We start from the raw sequence: 14377 nt of genomic DNA on the forward strand, positions 1-14377 counted from the left end.
TTGCAAAAGCAAAAAAGCACAAGCGTGCTCTCAGAGAAACACCTTCACTCCCAGTTGTCCCAGTGCTGAAGTCCATACCTCACTGGAGTGGCGCAGCTGGTGCGCCTGAGCAGTGGAAGTGGATGTTCTGCCACTTGCTGTCTCTGCGATGCCAGACGCGGGTTTCCTCCGACTGGCTGGACCGCGGCCGACCCTGGTTGTCGACAAACTGAGTCAGGCGGATGTAAGCGATGCAGGCCGCGTCCTCGCCGATCAGGTGGACGTGCGGGTTCAGGATGGTGGTGTGGATGGGCTTGCTGTTCTTAGCCAAAACTTAAAAGATGACAGGAACAGTGTCAGGAGAAAGACTGAGTGAGAAAACACACCAACAATTATGACAGCACAACTATGAAAAAGCTGCAGTAGAATATCTTCAGCTTTTTCACGATGGAGCTTTAGTGTGAAATCTCAAATTAAATTCCTCATTTGATGCTTCCTGTGAATATTTCTTAAAGAAGAAAAACGCTGCTCGACTGCCTGACAAGAGCTGACTGAAGAAATCCTAGAAATCTCCTAAAATCTGAGAAATATCGTAAAATCCTGGATATGACCTAAAATCCTCGAGTCCTAGAGAGGTCCTACAATGTGGGACATTTTCTAGAATCCTAGGAACATGCTAAAATGCTAGAAATGTCCTAGAAACTGCCTAAAATCCAGGAAATGTCCTAAAATCCTAGAAACAAATACAGGGCTGCTACAACTGGCCCGTGGCCTCCTGTTATTTTGCAAAAAGGCCCACATACAAAGCAGGTGAGTTTCCCCTGATTTAGAAGCAGGGCTGCAACAGTGTGACCTCTGAAGTGATTTAAAAAAATCACAAATAATCCATCAATCTTACGGTTCTCAAAGTAGAATCTGTGGAAGTCCATCCCCTCCACCAGGTTGCCCAGCGCCTCCGGCTCAAACGAAGTCAGTCCGGGGTCGCAGATCTTCCTGCAGAGGAAAGCGAAAGACGCATTTTTGAAGACGAACAATAACTTTAATCTGTAAATCTGAACACAAACCACACACAAAAACGCAGACTCACGCGTATGCCTCAAAGTCTCCGTTGTTGATCGCCTCAATCAGCTGCTCGGTGATCTTGATTATTTCCTGTTTGCGTGCTGCAGAGGACAGAAGCAGGAGTTACTGAGGTAATTGCAAAAGTTGGACAGATGGGGAGACGTTCATTTTAAAACATTTCAATTTATTAACGCAACATCACAGATGCTCAGGCAAAGGCAACACACATTCAGTATCACTCAGGACACCGTTATCTGTGAAAAACTGAAGCTCATGTTTCAACTTCTCTCGTCATTTAAACAGACAGCAGTAAAAATATGCTTACAGTGAAACAGCATTAACTGTGCTGAGCGTGGATTCTGTAAAACAAACGTCTGTGAAGATGCAAGTTGATTCAGTCTTGAATTAGTTTGGGAATGCATTTCTCATACATGCCTGACAAATCAAATCAAACATTCACACCCAAACAGTGGAAACCATCGCTCATCATGTGATCCTGAACTCCCCAACGTAATACAAGCACACACTCCTTCGATCACCGCAAGCTACGTCACCTGTTGTCTTTAAAGCAAGGCTGTCAAACAATTGATTTTTTAAAATTGTAGGTAATTCCTGAATATCAATAGTGAACTGCGATTAATCACATTTTTTAATGATTATTTTCTAAAGTTTAACTGTTTTACTTCAACAGCACAGTCATAGCGTGAAAAGCGGAGAGAGAGGAGATGACATGCAGCAAAGGGCCGAGGTTGGAATTGAACCTGTGGCGCTGCGGCAGGACCTAGCCTCTGTACATGGGTTGCCCACTGCAACAGGTGAGCTGCTGGTCACACCCATGAATCACATTTTTGCATGTTTAAAATTCAATTCTTACATATTTCACACAGGGACTTGCATAAAGTGGGCATTTCTGTAAAGGTTCCCAAAGAGCCCATTTTCATTGAGATATCTTGAGGTCAGAGGTCAAGGGACCCCAGTGTAATAGCCATGCTGTTTTTCCTTGCAAAATTTTGCCCAAATTTGGAGCATTACTTAGCCCCTTTTCTAGTACCACCAGATTCTTCAGGTCTTTTAGTTTCGTATGATACCCCAGTGTTGCTTTGAGACTGAGCCTGATTCAGCCTCTTACAGACAGGAACGCCGGCCGGGATTGAAAGAAAAAGACGTATTATGCACAAACTTTAATCGTGTCGTGATCAATACTTTAACGCAGACAGCCCTCATTTAAAGACATCACAACCAGCCAAAATCAACCAAACGATGCATAAATCCGTCTGCAGTCAGCAGCACTCTCCGTGAATGCAGAGAAGGTTAATGAGGCTCTGAAGCGAAAAGCACACACAGACGGTTCAGTTTCCAACTTAGCCGACAAAAGAGCAGTTAAACACAACAAACATTACTCGATGTACCAAAAGCAGAACACACTGACTGTTCAACACGCTCGCTCACGCACAGGCCGGCGCTGACATGTCAGTTCATTAGGCCGTGTGATTGGCCACCACGCGTAGGCCGGGGCGGGTCATGCTCGGTACTCACTCTGGGAGGAAGACAGGGAGGGGCTGGAGGGGGAGTGAGGGGGAGGTGAGGAGGTGGTGTGTGCAGGTAGAGGGGTGGGCCTGGCGCTGGGTACCGGCGCCGGTGCAGCGTCGCTCTCGGGCGCAGGGGCCGCCGGCACCCTGCGAACACTGCTTACCAGGTCTGTGAGCCGAGACACTGAGTGCCGTCCAGGCAGGAAGGACCGACGGGTTGTGGAGGAATGCAAAAGAATAGATTAGAAAATAAAAGACAAAAGAAACAAGGAAATCCCTTCAGAAATTTGCATACAATTTAAACTACATTACTTGTTTTTGAAGATTTAAAGGATTCTGCTCTATGTTTCTGAAAAAGTACCAGTGAGAGTGCTTTTTTATAAGTAAATTAAAGACCTATATTTTTAATATTTCTTTTTAATTTGGAGTTACATTACAGTCTTAATCTTAAGTTTTAGTTATTGTTTTTTACCCCATTTTATCCCTATTTTTTATTTTTCAATATGTTTCATTTATTTATTTTTTGTATATTATTATTATATGATCACATTATATGTTATATAAACTTTCAATTATGTTTTGGGGTCAAGTTTTTTTGCTTTATTAAAAAGTTATTTTCTTGTCTTGCAAAACTTTGTAGTTTTCAACAAAAGTTTGTTGTTTGTTTTATCCTTTAAATTGTGTCTGTGTTATTTCAGTTTTTCCACGTGAAGCACTTTAAGCTGCATCTTTGTATAAAAGGTGATAGATAAAGAAAGTTAGGCTGAGTTACAGTTTCTACATTATTGCTACTGCTACTAATATTTCACTCTTTTGTACTAAAAACTTAAGTCAGAGGAAGATTCAGTGGTCTGCTGGTTTTGGTTTTATATGTATTTTTTCATTAACCAACAGTTCTGTGGCTTTCATTGATCCCAAGTGTTGGTCCCAAAAAATAAAACAGAAAATTGTCAGCTTTTAATTAAAAACTCATTACAGCAATATATTGTAATTCTGCAGCAGTGAAGTGGTTTTAAAATTTAATATCTTGTTGGTGTCGCTTTAGTAGATTTAGCTCCCTTTACTTAACAAAGTTTGGTCCAAAAGAAAATCCTTAAAAGGATTTCCAAAGATGCAGCCAGAAACCAATTAACATTAGAAATAAGATATGTAGAGCTTAGAAATAAGCTGTCTTACTTTTCTCAAAGTGAGAAATGAAAGACAGAATCAATCCATCTATTTATGCATCATCTTGGCATGTGGACAGAGACGGAAGATTCATGTTTTTTAAGTGTCTTTGCCACTTTTTTTGTATTCTGGTGGTCGTCCACTGAGCACCCCCTGTTCTTCTTCTCCTCTCTCTTCTACTTACTCTGCATGGGGACGACGGGGGTGTGTGGAGGGGAGGGGGCGGAGAAAGCAGCGAGAGGTGGAGTGCAGGATCTCCCTTCCCCGTCAGGCGTGGGCCCTGAGCCCCTACGCACTGAGCCCAGCAGGTCAGCAAACTTTGCGGCGGCTGAGTTTTGTAGGGATGAAAGGAGGAACACGGGAGACAGTGCACTTAACCCACTGAAACCTGGATCTACATCAGTTTTCTTGTTCTGCATTCAGATGCCTGTCATAAGCCTTTCATAAACCTTTAAAAACATTGAGCAAATTGGTTTGATTTCCATCAAAAAGAAGGCAATCAGCAACTTGGCACGAAATGTCCCACAAATTGCAAAAAATTAGAATAGGGTGACAAGAAAAGAATTAGAATTAAAATGACTGAAAAGAGAGAGAGAATCATTCGAAAATGTTCAAATAGCTAAGGAAAAATACACCCCCCCCCAACATGTATTATTATTATTGTTATATTTACAGGGTTCCCATTTATTTAATTCATAAATATTATAATTTAAATCATTTTTCCAGGCCTGGAAAATGTGGTTCTCCATGACCATAGGAACCCTGTATTTATTATTTTATATTTACTACTTTAGTAGTATTTAGTACTTTTTCAGGTCATTTCCTGATTTTGTTCTTTTACTTGTCTTTTTTTTGGGATGTAATTTTTTACCTTTTTCTTGTTTTTTTTCTACTAATTTTTAGGACATCTTTTTAAGCTGCTCATTGCCTGCTTTCCAGGTTTTTTTAAAACATTTTTTTGACAGAAATCAAGCCCATTTTCTCATTTGGTTTAAACAGGTTGTAAGGTTGACCACCGCATTTTGGCCAATCAGATGAGAAAATACTTGTCTTGGAGAGCACTAAAATGAGCAGGCCACTCTCGAACATGAAAAAACATGAGATTCATCGAACAAACAGCGATAAAATCTCATATAATGTGAAAATAAGGTGCTGGATGTATCATTAGAGCTCTCCAAGACAAAGTCTGACTCACAGACAGTGAAGGAAACATAGAAGACACAAAAAAATCATGCTTAGAAACTGAAAAACAATGCTGAGACACAGACTCATGGAGCAGAATTGTGTTGCTATTCCACGTCCGTCCATGGGAAGGAGACAACGAGTTACTCTGAACACACGTGGCGTGGGAGGAACGGGGAGGGGAAGACTGGATAGTAGAGGAAAAGAAATACTACAAAGCATTTCACTGTTTTTCATAACGGCTTGCCTTCGGACTATTTATGTTGTTATTGGGTGTTTTAGTGTGATAGTAGGAGATGTAGGAATGCCGCTGACTGAGAGGACTCTAATGGAGGAATAAAGCACAGTTTAAGTCAGGGTACTAGAGGGATTTAGAGGTGCTAAATGGCAGCAGATGTATGCTTTTAATACATGCAGGGATGCTGAATGGAATACACACGAGGGAGGATTTAGTCAAGGTGAATTGCTGGTAGAGCATATGAGTGTGTGTGTGTGTGTGTGTGTGTGTGTGTGTGTGTGTGTGTGTTACAGAATGCATTTGGCGGCCATGCTGACTTACAGTGCACAGCAGCTGAGGAGCCCTGAGAGCTATCTGGCTGGGAGCTTGTGCTGGACTGCGCCTTAAGCGAGCTGTTGTCTAAGCTCTTTCCTGATCACATGCACACACACAGAGGATGAGACCAAACACACACATGATTGCAAAGATAGATGAGCCGCACACGTTGTGCACAAAAAAAGCAGAAATGTCATTGTGAGGACCGACCAGCCTGTTTTACGCAGAGATTACACCACAGACCTGCTACTGAGTATTTACACAGAACCAAACGACGGCAGCAACATTCAGCTCCAGTAAGTGATTTTAGACAGCGTGCCGGCATTAGGGAATCAAAAGAGGCGTGATGGGTGTGACATGTAACACAACAGTATCAGACTATAGTGCGACATATAACATTTGGGTCGGCAGCGCTTCATAAAAACAGTGGCATATGCAGCAACAGCAATCATTTATCATCCCTGGTATATGGCGGCTTATCTCATCATAACGAGCTGCCAAATATAATTGTTTTCCCAATTTGGGGACGTTCTTCTTCTTTGAGTTATCTCCCACAGTGAGGCACATGTATGGCACGCCATCAAAATGTTACACCCATGATCTCCTCTTTCTTGTTCTCTGTTTTACACAGACCTAAATTTGGCATTGTTACCTCCGTTGCTAGCTCACAGGTTGGATAACTGCAGCATAGTGGTGCAATATTCCCGCCTTGAACAGGCAGTAGCTCCTTCATACTGCCTGTTCAAGGTGGAAATATTGCGCTGTTATATTGCTTTGTCATTCTGTACCAAACAGGGGTGTCCAAACTTTTTGAATAGAGTCAAAATTAGAAATATATATTTGGAGGCAAGCCTGTTTTCACATCACAAGTTACTAAAAAAATTGTGATATAAGTGGAAAAATATCCAACTTTCCACCGCTCCTAAAGTCGTAGCCCCTGCTTTCAACTTCAGGCTTTTTTGCCATGGCCATGTCTGCTAAACTATAGGAAATATCTGGTGATAGGTGATAGGTAACCATTCGTCAGCTTCTTTACTGTCTATTTAAGGAAATGCATTAGTTACGCTCATTAATCCAGGGACAGAGTTGTTTTGCCTTTAAGCAGCCACAAAAGGTAGTAACAAAACTGACGTGAATAACAATGGAAAAAAATTAAAAAGCAAAAAATTCAACACAAAAGAAAAATTTAAAAACAACGGTTGAATCAAAAATCAAAACAGAGCAGCGCAAGACTTAAGTGCAATTTTAGGCGTGAGGTACAGTATAATAATAAAAAAAATAATAGATTCAATACATAACACATAAACGCCATAATAAATTATGTTACTGACATGTTATGCCATTGTTATTTTTATGTCACACAAGAGGCAGGTGCTCTTGTGTTAAATGTCACACCCATAACGCCTCATTCAATTCTGTGATGCTGGCACGCTGTCTAAAATCACACACTGGAGCAGGACGATGTTGCCGTCATTTGGTTCTGTGTAAAAAATGCAAGAAGGCACAAAGAAGGGACTTCGTAGTGGCCCTGTATTCTTTTTTAAAAGGGGCTGCAATGTGATACGAGATAAGCTGCAGGCAGATAAATACAAGACGATAAACCCAGTCAACCTTTTCTCGCTCTGACAAATTAGTTACTTTTAACTGACAGTCCTCCGTCACCAGATCTCATTAAAAAAGAAAAAAAGGAGCATTTTTCTCGTTATCTCAGTTAATGGCTCCATTACAGCCGGATTTACAACTGTAGCTGCTGCTGCTTGTGAGGTTTTTACTCAGACTTTAATGGACGTCTTGCCAGTGAGCAGAGGATGGATGATGACAAGGGTGATGGCCACGATAATGAGAGAGAGCTGGATGTTACTCATTACCGCTTGTTTCTTTAATCAGCTGGCAAAGAAGGAAACGCAACACGTTAACACTCACTGACAAATCGAGGGAAAGAAAGCGTCCCTGCAGGGAAAAAAATTAATGGCACAAGACTGGCAGCAGAAGAAAGTTTTGTGCCACCTAATTCAGAGACAAACACCAACAATCCACAACATCTCCATCCACAAATGTACTCTCAGAAAACCAATATTATCAACAGAAAATACAAAGAAAAAAAAAATCAAAGTACAGCCCGCAGTGTCTGACTGACAGCTGATCCCTCAGATGTTCAGTGTGGAAACATCCCAGCAATTAGCACTTAATTTCACAGATGTCACAAAAAGAACAACTTCAGGATTAGCAATTTAACAGCAAGTAATCCCACAAATTATAACTGATGCAAAAAAAAAAAAAAAAATCCCCCACACCAACGAAACAGCAGATTAACGACTCACAACAAGCAGCCCTCAGAAAACCCTCTGTAACATATTCTCTACTATAAAAGTATTGAGAGTAACAGAGCAGATATGTGTTCAGATGCTCCGAGAGCCAGCAAGGTGTTGGATTACAAACCAGCTGTCCAGCACTCACTGACCTGACAAGATCCCACAAAGGCCGACGTGACACAAACTATTCCACTAACCAAACGCGGCTCCCCTTCACTCACCTGGCTCTTGTAGTTTTCTCTGGTGCTAAGCGCTCTATCTGCCCGCTCAGATCTTAAGAGTCTAAAAACTGCTGTGTGAGACTAATACTATCCAAGGGTGGCGCTAGCAGAGCGGTGTGTTTTAACCCCACTCTGGGTACTCCGTCTCTGTTTCCTGCCACTAGGGCTAAATATAGACGCCACCCCCTTTAGCCCCGACACCCCCCCCCCAAGGTGCCCTTGCCCTGTCCTGCCAGAGGGGTGGGTTGGTAAGGCCCCAATTGGGACCTTGGAAGGGAAGGAAATGTGTACAGCTTTTACTGTGTGTACAGGGAAAGTACAGTAGAGCCTGGGGGGGGGGGGGCAAGGTGACGCAATGCTCCCTCAGGCTCCCCCACTCCCATAAAGAGTAGTTTTAAAAACTTTAATTTATCAACAGGTTGAACTTTATTAACCTGGACTGACATCAGTTTTCTTTTGCTGTGCTAAAACATGGCAAATACCAACTAGGTGAGAAATGTTCCAACAACTGCAAGAAAAAAAAGAAAATTACCTAAAAAAAGGTCCAGAAAATTATATTTATAATTAAAATAATATAATAGTAAAATAATAATAATAAAAACCTATATATTTTTTCCGCATTTTTTAAAGGTCTTTTTTATTTTATTGTTTGTTTTTTTCCCCCCCTGTTTTCAGCTAATTTTCTTGTAACTTTTTTTAGTTTTTTTTTGTGCCATGTCTTGTTCAGTTACTCATTGCAAGAAATCAAACTAATTTGCTCAAGGTTAATCTGATTTTTTTTATGACTTATTTATATATGCATTAGGGCTGTCCTGTTTCTAAGTTTTTAGACATCAAAGATTCAGTGAGAAATAGTAATGATTCATTTAAAAGCATCAAAAAAGAGAAAGGTTTGTGTTTTTTTTTTTTTAAATAAGTTGGACTTTTTTGAAAACATCAGTTTTCAGTTAATGCAGCTAAAAAAACTTGACTGTTAATCACTTTGTTAGGATGCAGTTCGCAGTAACAGTAGCCATAATAGCCAGGAAAAATAATACTATGCAAATAGCTAAACTATTGCTTACAGTTGTCTGGTGATTCACCAAGCTTGTTGCACATTTGTCATATCCCTTCACATGATCTCTCACTTTACTTTTTGGTCATCTTTGCGAACTCTGAAACTAACCAGATGCTTAGTGCATAATGAATATTCATAATGTTGGATGCTTCACACACATCTTGGCCTCGGCAGCACAAAAGATCTCTAAAATCAGCACAGTTTAAATGTGCACGCCCACATTAGGGTCATTCATTTAGTATGTGACCAAGTGTCTCCCCTTCTGTTTCTGATATATATAACACTGAGTAATGGCCAAAAAAGTATGTTTGCAGAAATGTATGATGTCACAGTGCAGCTGACCTTTTGTATCTAAACAATCACTATTTTATTCTACTAGAATATGTGAAATACTGTCATAATTAATAATAATTAATGATTTATGAGTTATGGCCAAAAACATGATGTGTGAGGTCACAGTGCTGGCTTGGAGGCATAATAAAGGGCCCAGACTTACACAATGCATAAATGCTTACCAGAGAGAACATATACACTTACTGAGGCTGTGATGATGAGTTGTACAAAATCTTGAAAAAAAATATTTTAGATTTTACTTTAGTCTCTTCTCTAGTAAACATTCAACATAGTATCTCACTTTCTCAACAAAATGCACTGAAGCAAATGTAAATGTAACACAAAAAGACAATTTAGCATTTTGACCAGTAAAAAATATGCTGGATTTGTGGTGGATTTTCTAAACTACCAGCTGTCATTGCCAGTGAGTCAAAAAGGTAATTTCGGTCACAGCTCTGTAGGGAGGAGGAGGAGGAGATGGAAACGCACATTCTGTTCTGTGTGCCTGGCACTGAAATGATACATTCATGACCCGATTTATGCACTGTGCTCTGCTTAGATGTGGAGAACAGTGGTGTTTGCTGGCATAGAGAAGCAGACACACACAGAAAATCACACTTCACACAAAATAGATTCAGTCACACACACGCAACAGACACAAAAACACTTTGCAAAAGTTGTTTGCTGATATGTGTGATATGCACCACCAAGACAGTCATTTTACATTTCCAGCCACAAGCAACACAACTCTGCAAGCTGACACCGCACACAGGCATGTTGTTATTCCAGAGGTGTGTGTTTATCGGTATTACGATTTCAGCCAAACGGCAACACTTTTGAGAAAGCCACACCACAACAGCATTACAAGGCATCTTAGATTTCACAGCTCTCCTCTCTCCTCTCTCCTCTCACCTCTCACACACACTTACACACACTCACGGTCTTTTGAAAAACCAGCAGAACAAAGCAATACAGCCAGGCTCCATGAGGGGTCAGTGCGAGGACAGCTATCAGCCGGTTGACTGCTTCATGAGTCACGTTTACACAATCCATAATCCATCCATTCAAACAGAGTAAATCATGATTTAATTATGTCTTTTTTGGCCATTTTTTGTTCCAAATTGCACTTGAAAGCTTTTAAAAAACAGCCAAGAATCATAATTACACAAATGTTCACCCTGTAAGAAAATAAAACACATCTCAGAAAGATAGAAAAAACCTCTGAGACAAAGCCAGTCGCAAAAAAGAGCACTTTTCAACACTTGGCATCAAAATGCACGAGCACCCCGAGGCTCTAATAAACAGGAAGCTCAAGCAAAGCAGAGCAGCAGTTGTGAGAGGACTTTTTGTGTGCCCTCTGGGTTGTCAGAACATTTAACTGTTATCCCTCAGCTTTTAAAAATCAACTGAGCCCATTTTCTAAAAGACAAGCTCGCTCAGGTACAATTATGGCAGCAATAACTTTTACTGCAAAGAGAATTTAAAAATCCTTGTCCACATGTGTAACTTTATGGAGAGAGCGCAGCTTGTCGTAATCGACCATCACAAAGCTGAAAACTTCACAAGCTCCACTTTCAGCTAGGGCTGCACGATTATTGCCAAAATGACGATCACGATTATACTGAGATCACAATTAATTATCACAATTATTCATTAATTGCTTTTAATTGGTTCAATTTCACATATAAATAAACATCACTGCTTTAACTTCCATGTCATGCTTCTTTCCTGCTAATGTAAAAATTCTTGCATCAGAGTTCGATTTTTCCTTTTTCACAGCGCATCACCATGAAGCAAAATTTAAATAAAATTGTACCAAAACTTTTTATCCGAAATTAAATCAACAGAGTGCTGCTTTCACACTCAGGTTACGCTACAGTGCTGCTAATCTTTGCAATAAAAAAAACTTAAATTAAGTTTTTTCTTCACTTGTATTTAGTGCATCTCCTAGCAGCAAAATATAAATTAAATGAAACCTAAATTACAGGCTAGTTAAAAATAAATAATCCATCACAGAAAGCAGCTAAAAGAAGACAATATTTATCGGACACATACTGTATCTTACTGGTTATTTCTGTCTGTCTTTGAAAGCTGGATAGATACATATCCACCTTTGTATGTTTTTAAAAATGCCTTTTTTTTTTTTGGATGCACTGATTGTGAAACTGTGTTGATACTGATGTTTAAAGAATTTCGCCCACAGCCAGTGAGGATGTTTTTATACTGTCCTGCTTTCAAACCTGTGCAAAACTAACGTGAAACAATGAAAAACATCAGCCACTGCTATCAGTGAATGTCAACTTATTTTCCAAAAGGCAGATGGTGGTCAGCAAGTAGATAATTGACTAATATTTATATTCAGTTGATTATTGGAGCATCCCTAGTTTTTTTCAGGTGGTTAAACATGTTAGTTGTGCTGCTTTGCGGTGCAGAACAAGTCACATGAACTTTTTGCATGTAATTAGTTTTCTCTTAAATCCAAAATACTTCCAAACAACAGATATTGATGATCGATGAACGCATGATTTTTCGTTTTCCCCGTCTGCAACACTCATGTTCACAGCTGCTCAAAGTGCAGGCTGGCTGTTGGTTCAGGAAGCGTGAATTTTAAACATCAAAATCGAAAAGAACAAAAAATTATCGTGATTAATATTGATCAATTGTGCAGCCCTAGTGAAAGGCAATCGGCCAAATCTCCAATACTTTCTGGGTGTACTATCTGCTGATTGCTGAATACTTGTTTCTAATGTTTCTAGTGTTTCAAAAAATGCCTCGTGATATTTATGATTGTAGTGGAGTTCTGCAGTTACACAGATTTTTCATGACTGGCTGTAGCAACAAACAATTTCATCAATACAGTCGAAATGTCAAGCGATGATCCAAAATTTGTCCACAGAAGCATTCTGACCTTTCACTTGCTGCAACAATTCAAAACTCGACTTTTCTGAGCTTCAGAATTGGTTTTTATCTCTTTTGTCTCTGCAGTCTTACCTTTCACATCTTCATCCTCCACAGTGGTGTTGCTGCTGTCCGATGATTCCTGGAGATCAGAGATAGACAGTGAGTTTGGGTTTAAATATAACAGCACGCACATTCGTGCAGAGTACACATGAAGACACACATCACGAGAGACCTGGGGCCTTATTCACAAAAATTCTGAGAACACTCTCAAAGAGCGCCAGACTAAACCTAAAGGAGTCCTAGTTTAGGAGTGATTTAAGAAATTTCTCAGCAGCTCTGAGCAGATTAGACACAGAAACTTTTATCTTAATGAGGAGGTGTTGACTCCACCTCTAGATATTGCACATGCTTTTCACAGATGTGATTGGTTGTCACAGACTCGCCCTTTTGTGAGCCTTCAAGGTGTGGACACCCCGTAGAAATGAAATGAACTGCGTCATAATATGACACTGTGAAAGCGATGTTTGTGTTTCCAGTTACCAAATATCTGAGCGTTGCGATCATATCATTTCTGGTGTTCTATTGTCACTGCGTTGGATGGGAGATGTAAGAGAAACTCAAATGAGATCGACCACAAACCTTATCCCTACAGGATCTTATGTGTACCATCTCATAAACTCACTGTTACTCAGTGTTCGGATACATTTTATTTATAATGCTCTTTACATTTGAAACAAATTTCAAATTACTTCAGAGTAAAAACAGAGCATAAAACATAACGGGCATAAAAGCAAGTACACACTGGAATACAGTAAAAGTTTCTTAAATTACCATTTAAATGCACTGCTAGTTGAAGGCTTTCTGAAAAAGGAGCATTTTTAGACTTTTTGTGTCTCTCCACTAATGTTATCCTCTGCTTATAAGGAGTAACTAAATTACCCATTTTAGGCTTGGGGTTGGAGGGGGCTAAGACAAACCCAGTCACCAAGTCGTGGCACCACTTGATCCACAAACCCTCCCTGCCCCCCGCACACACACAATGCAGTTAGTTGGTGAGAAGATGGCAACAAAGCAGCGACAGGGGGCTCGGTTGGTGGTGAAAGAAGTCTCGTGCTACCAGGATCACCCAATAGTAAAATTCAATCGCAATAGCCAATTTTCAATCTTCAGAGGGCAGTCACTATGCATATTTATACACAATATGAAGAATTTAAATACTTAAAATCCAAATGTCCAGAGCTGGATTTGAATCCGTCAACATCACAACTAAAAACCCATAAATATTGCTTTTCAACTGAAAAAAAGGTGGTTTGGGCGTTTAGTTGTACTTAAAGAAACTCTTTAGTGGACAAGTGATGTCTTTCCTCCGCAGGGTGCTCTCGTCTCTTGCAAAAACTGACAGAAAGTCAATGGGATGTGCTCCATCCATCTATTCAAACAGTGGAGGCCTGCAGAAGGGATTCTCAGAGGCAATAAGCTGTCATCTTAAGCACGCCCTCAGATCGTGCAATCTATCCATCTACCTTTTCTGCTGTCTGTCTGATCTCGAGCTTTCGCCAGAGGAGATGTTAGCTTCGGATTTCCAATTAGCAGATTAAATGGGCCTAAATTCCCCTGCATGTAGGAGAGTTGAGAGACTCTGTGACCTCATTAGGAGTACCCGCGTGCACGAACAGCAACACCAGCACAAAGCACAAAAGTGGTTTCATAGCCTTATAAAGAGCAGCTGGAGACCTGAGGAGAGGAAGAACAAGTGAAGACAAAAGCTGTGTTTGTGTGTGTGTGTGTGTGTGTGTAATGGAGAGAATCGTGTCAAGCGTCCTCACAGAAATATCATTATAAGTGTGATCACACCTTCAGTTTCTTGTCTTTGGTCTGAATCATAGAGAAGTTTTCTTTGTGACATTTACCATTTTTATTCATTTTGTTGCATCTCAGGCTTGTAAGTTGTTACCTACCATTATATGATAAATCTATTTGTGCATTTTGCAGTAGTTAACCCTCATGAATGTTAATGCGACATTCATTTTGCAGCCATATACTAATGCATTTTACCCATTTAAGCTTGAGTCAAGGCTTTG

At 40.2% G+C, this 14377-nt stretch overlaps 2 protein-coding genes across 21 annotated transcripts in view; both read right to left on the reverse strand.

Moving 5' to 3' along the window:
- susd2 (sushi domain containing 2) overlaps positions 1 to 76 on the reverse strand; it is a 29785-nt gene extending 29709 nt beyond the window's left edge. The window contains 1 exon segment of the mRNA XM_042488600.1: positions 43 to 76. Within this exon segment, the coding sequence (XP_042344534.1) occupies positions 43 to 76 (34 nt within the window).
- A 3-nt stretch (positions 77 to 79) lies between these two features.
- Positions 80 to 14377, reverse strand: part of LOC121945071 (calcium/calmodulin-dependent protein kinase type II subunit beta) — a 99567-nt gene continuing 85269 nt past the window's right edge. For 13 of the 20 annotated variants that reach the window (XM_042489098.1, XM_042489096.1, XM_042489094.1 and 10 more), the window contains 4 exons: positions 12387 to 12435; positions 1067 to 1142; positions 878 to 972; positions 80 to 312 (listed from right to left, as the gene is read on the reverse strand). In XM_042489098.1, coding sequence (XP_042345032.1) covers positions 80 to 312; positions 878 to 972; positions 1067 to 1142; positions 12387 to 12435 — 453 coding nt within the window. Of the gene's footprint in view, positions 313 to 877; positions 973 to 1066; positions 1143 to 2577; positions 2755 to 3921; positions 4066 to 12386; positions 12436 to 14377 lie in introns of all 20 variants that reach the window. The other 7 variants (XM_042489084.1, XM_042489082.1, XM_042489081.1 and 4 more) reach the window with 1 other exon arrangement.

Source organism: Plectropomus leopardus, chromosome 6 (assembly GCF_008729295.1).
Source record: "Plectropomus leopardus isolate mb chromosome 6, YSFRI_Pleo_2.0, whole genome shotgun sequence".
Lineage (NCBI taxonomy): Eukaryota > Metazoa > Chordata > Actinopteri > Perciformes > Serranidae > Plectropomus > Plectropomus leopardus.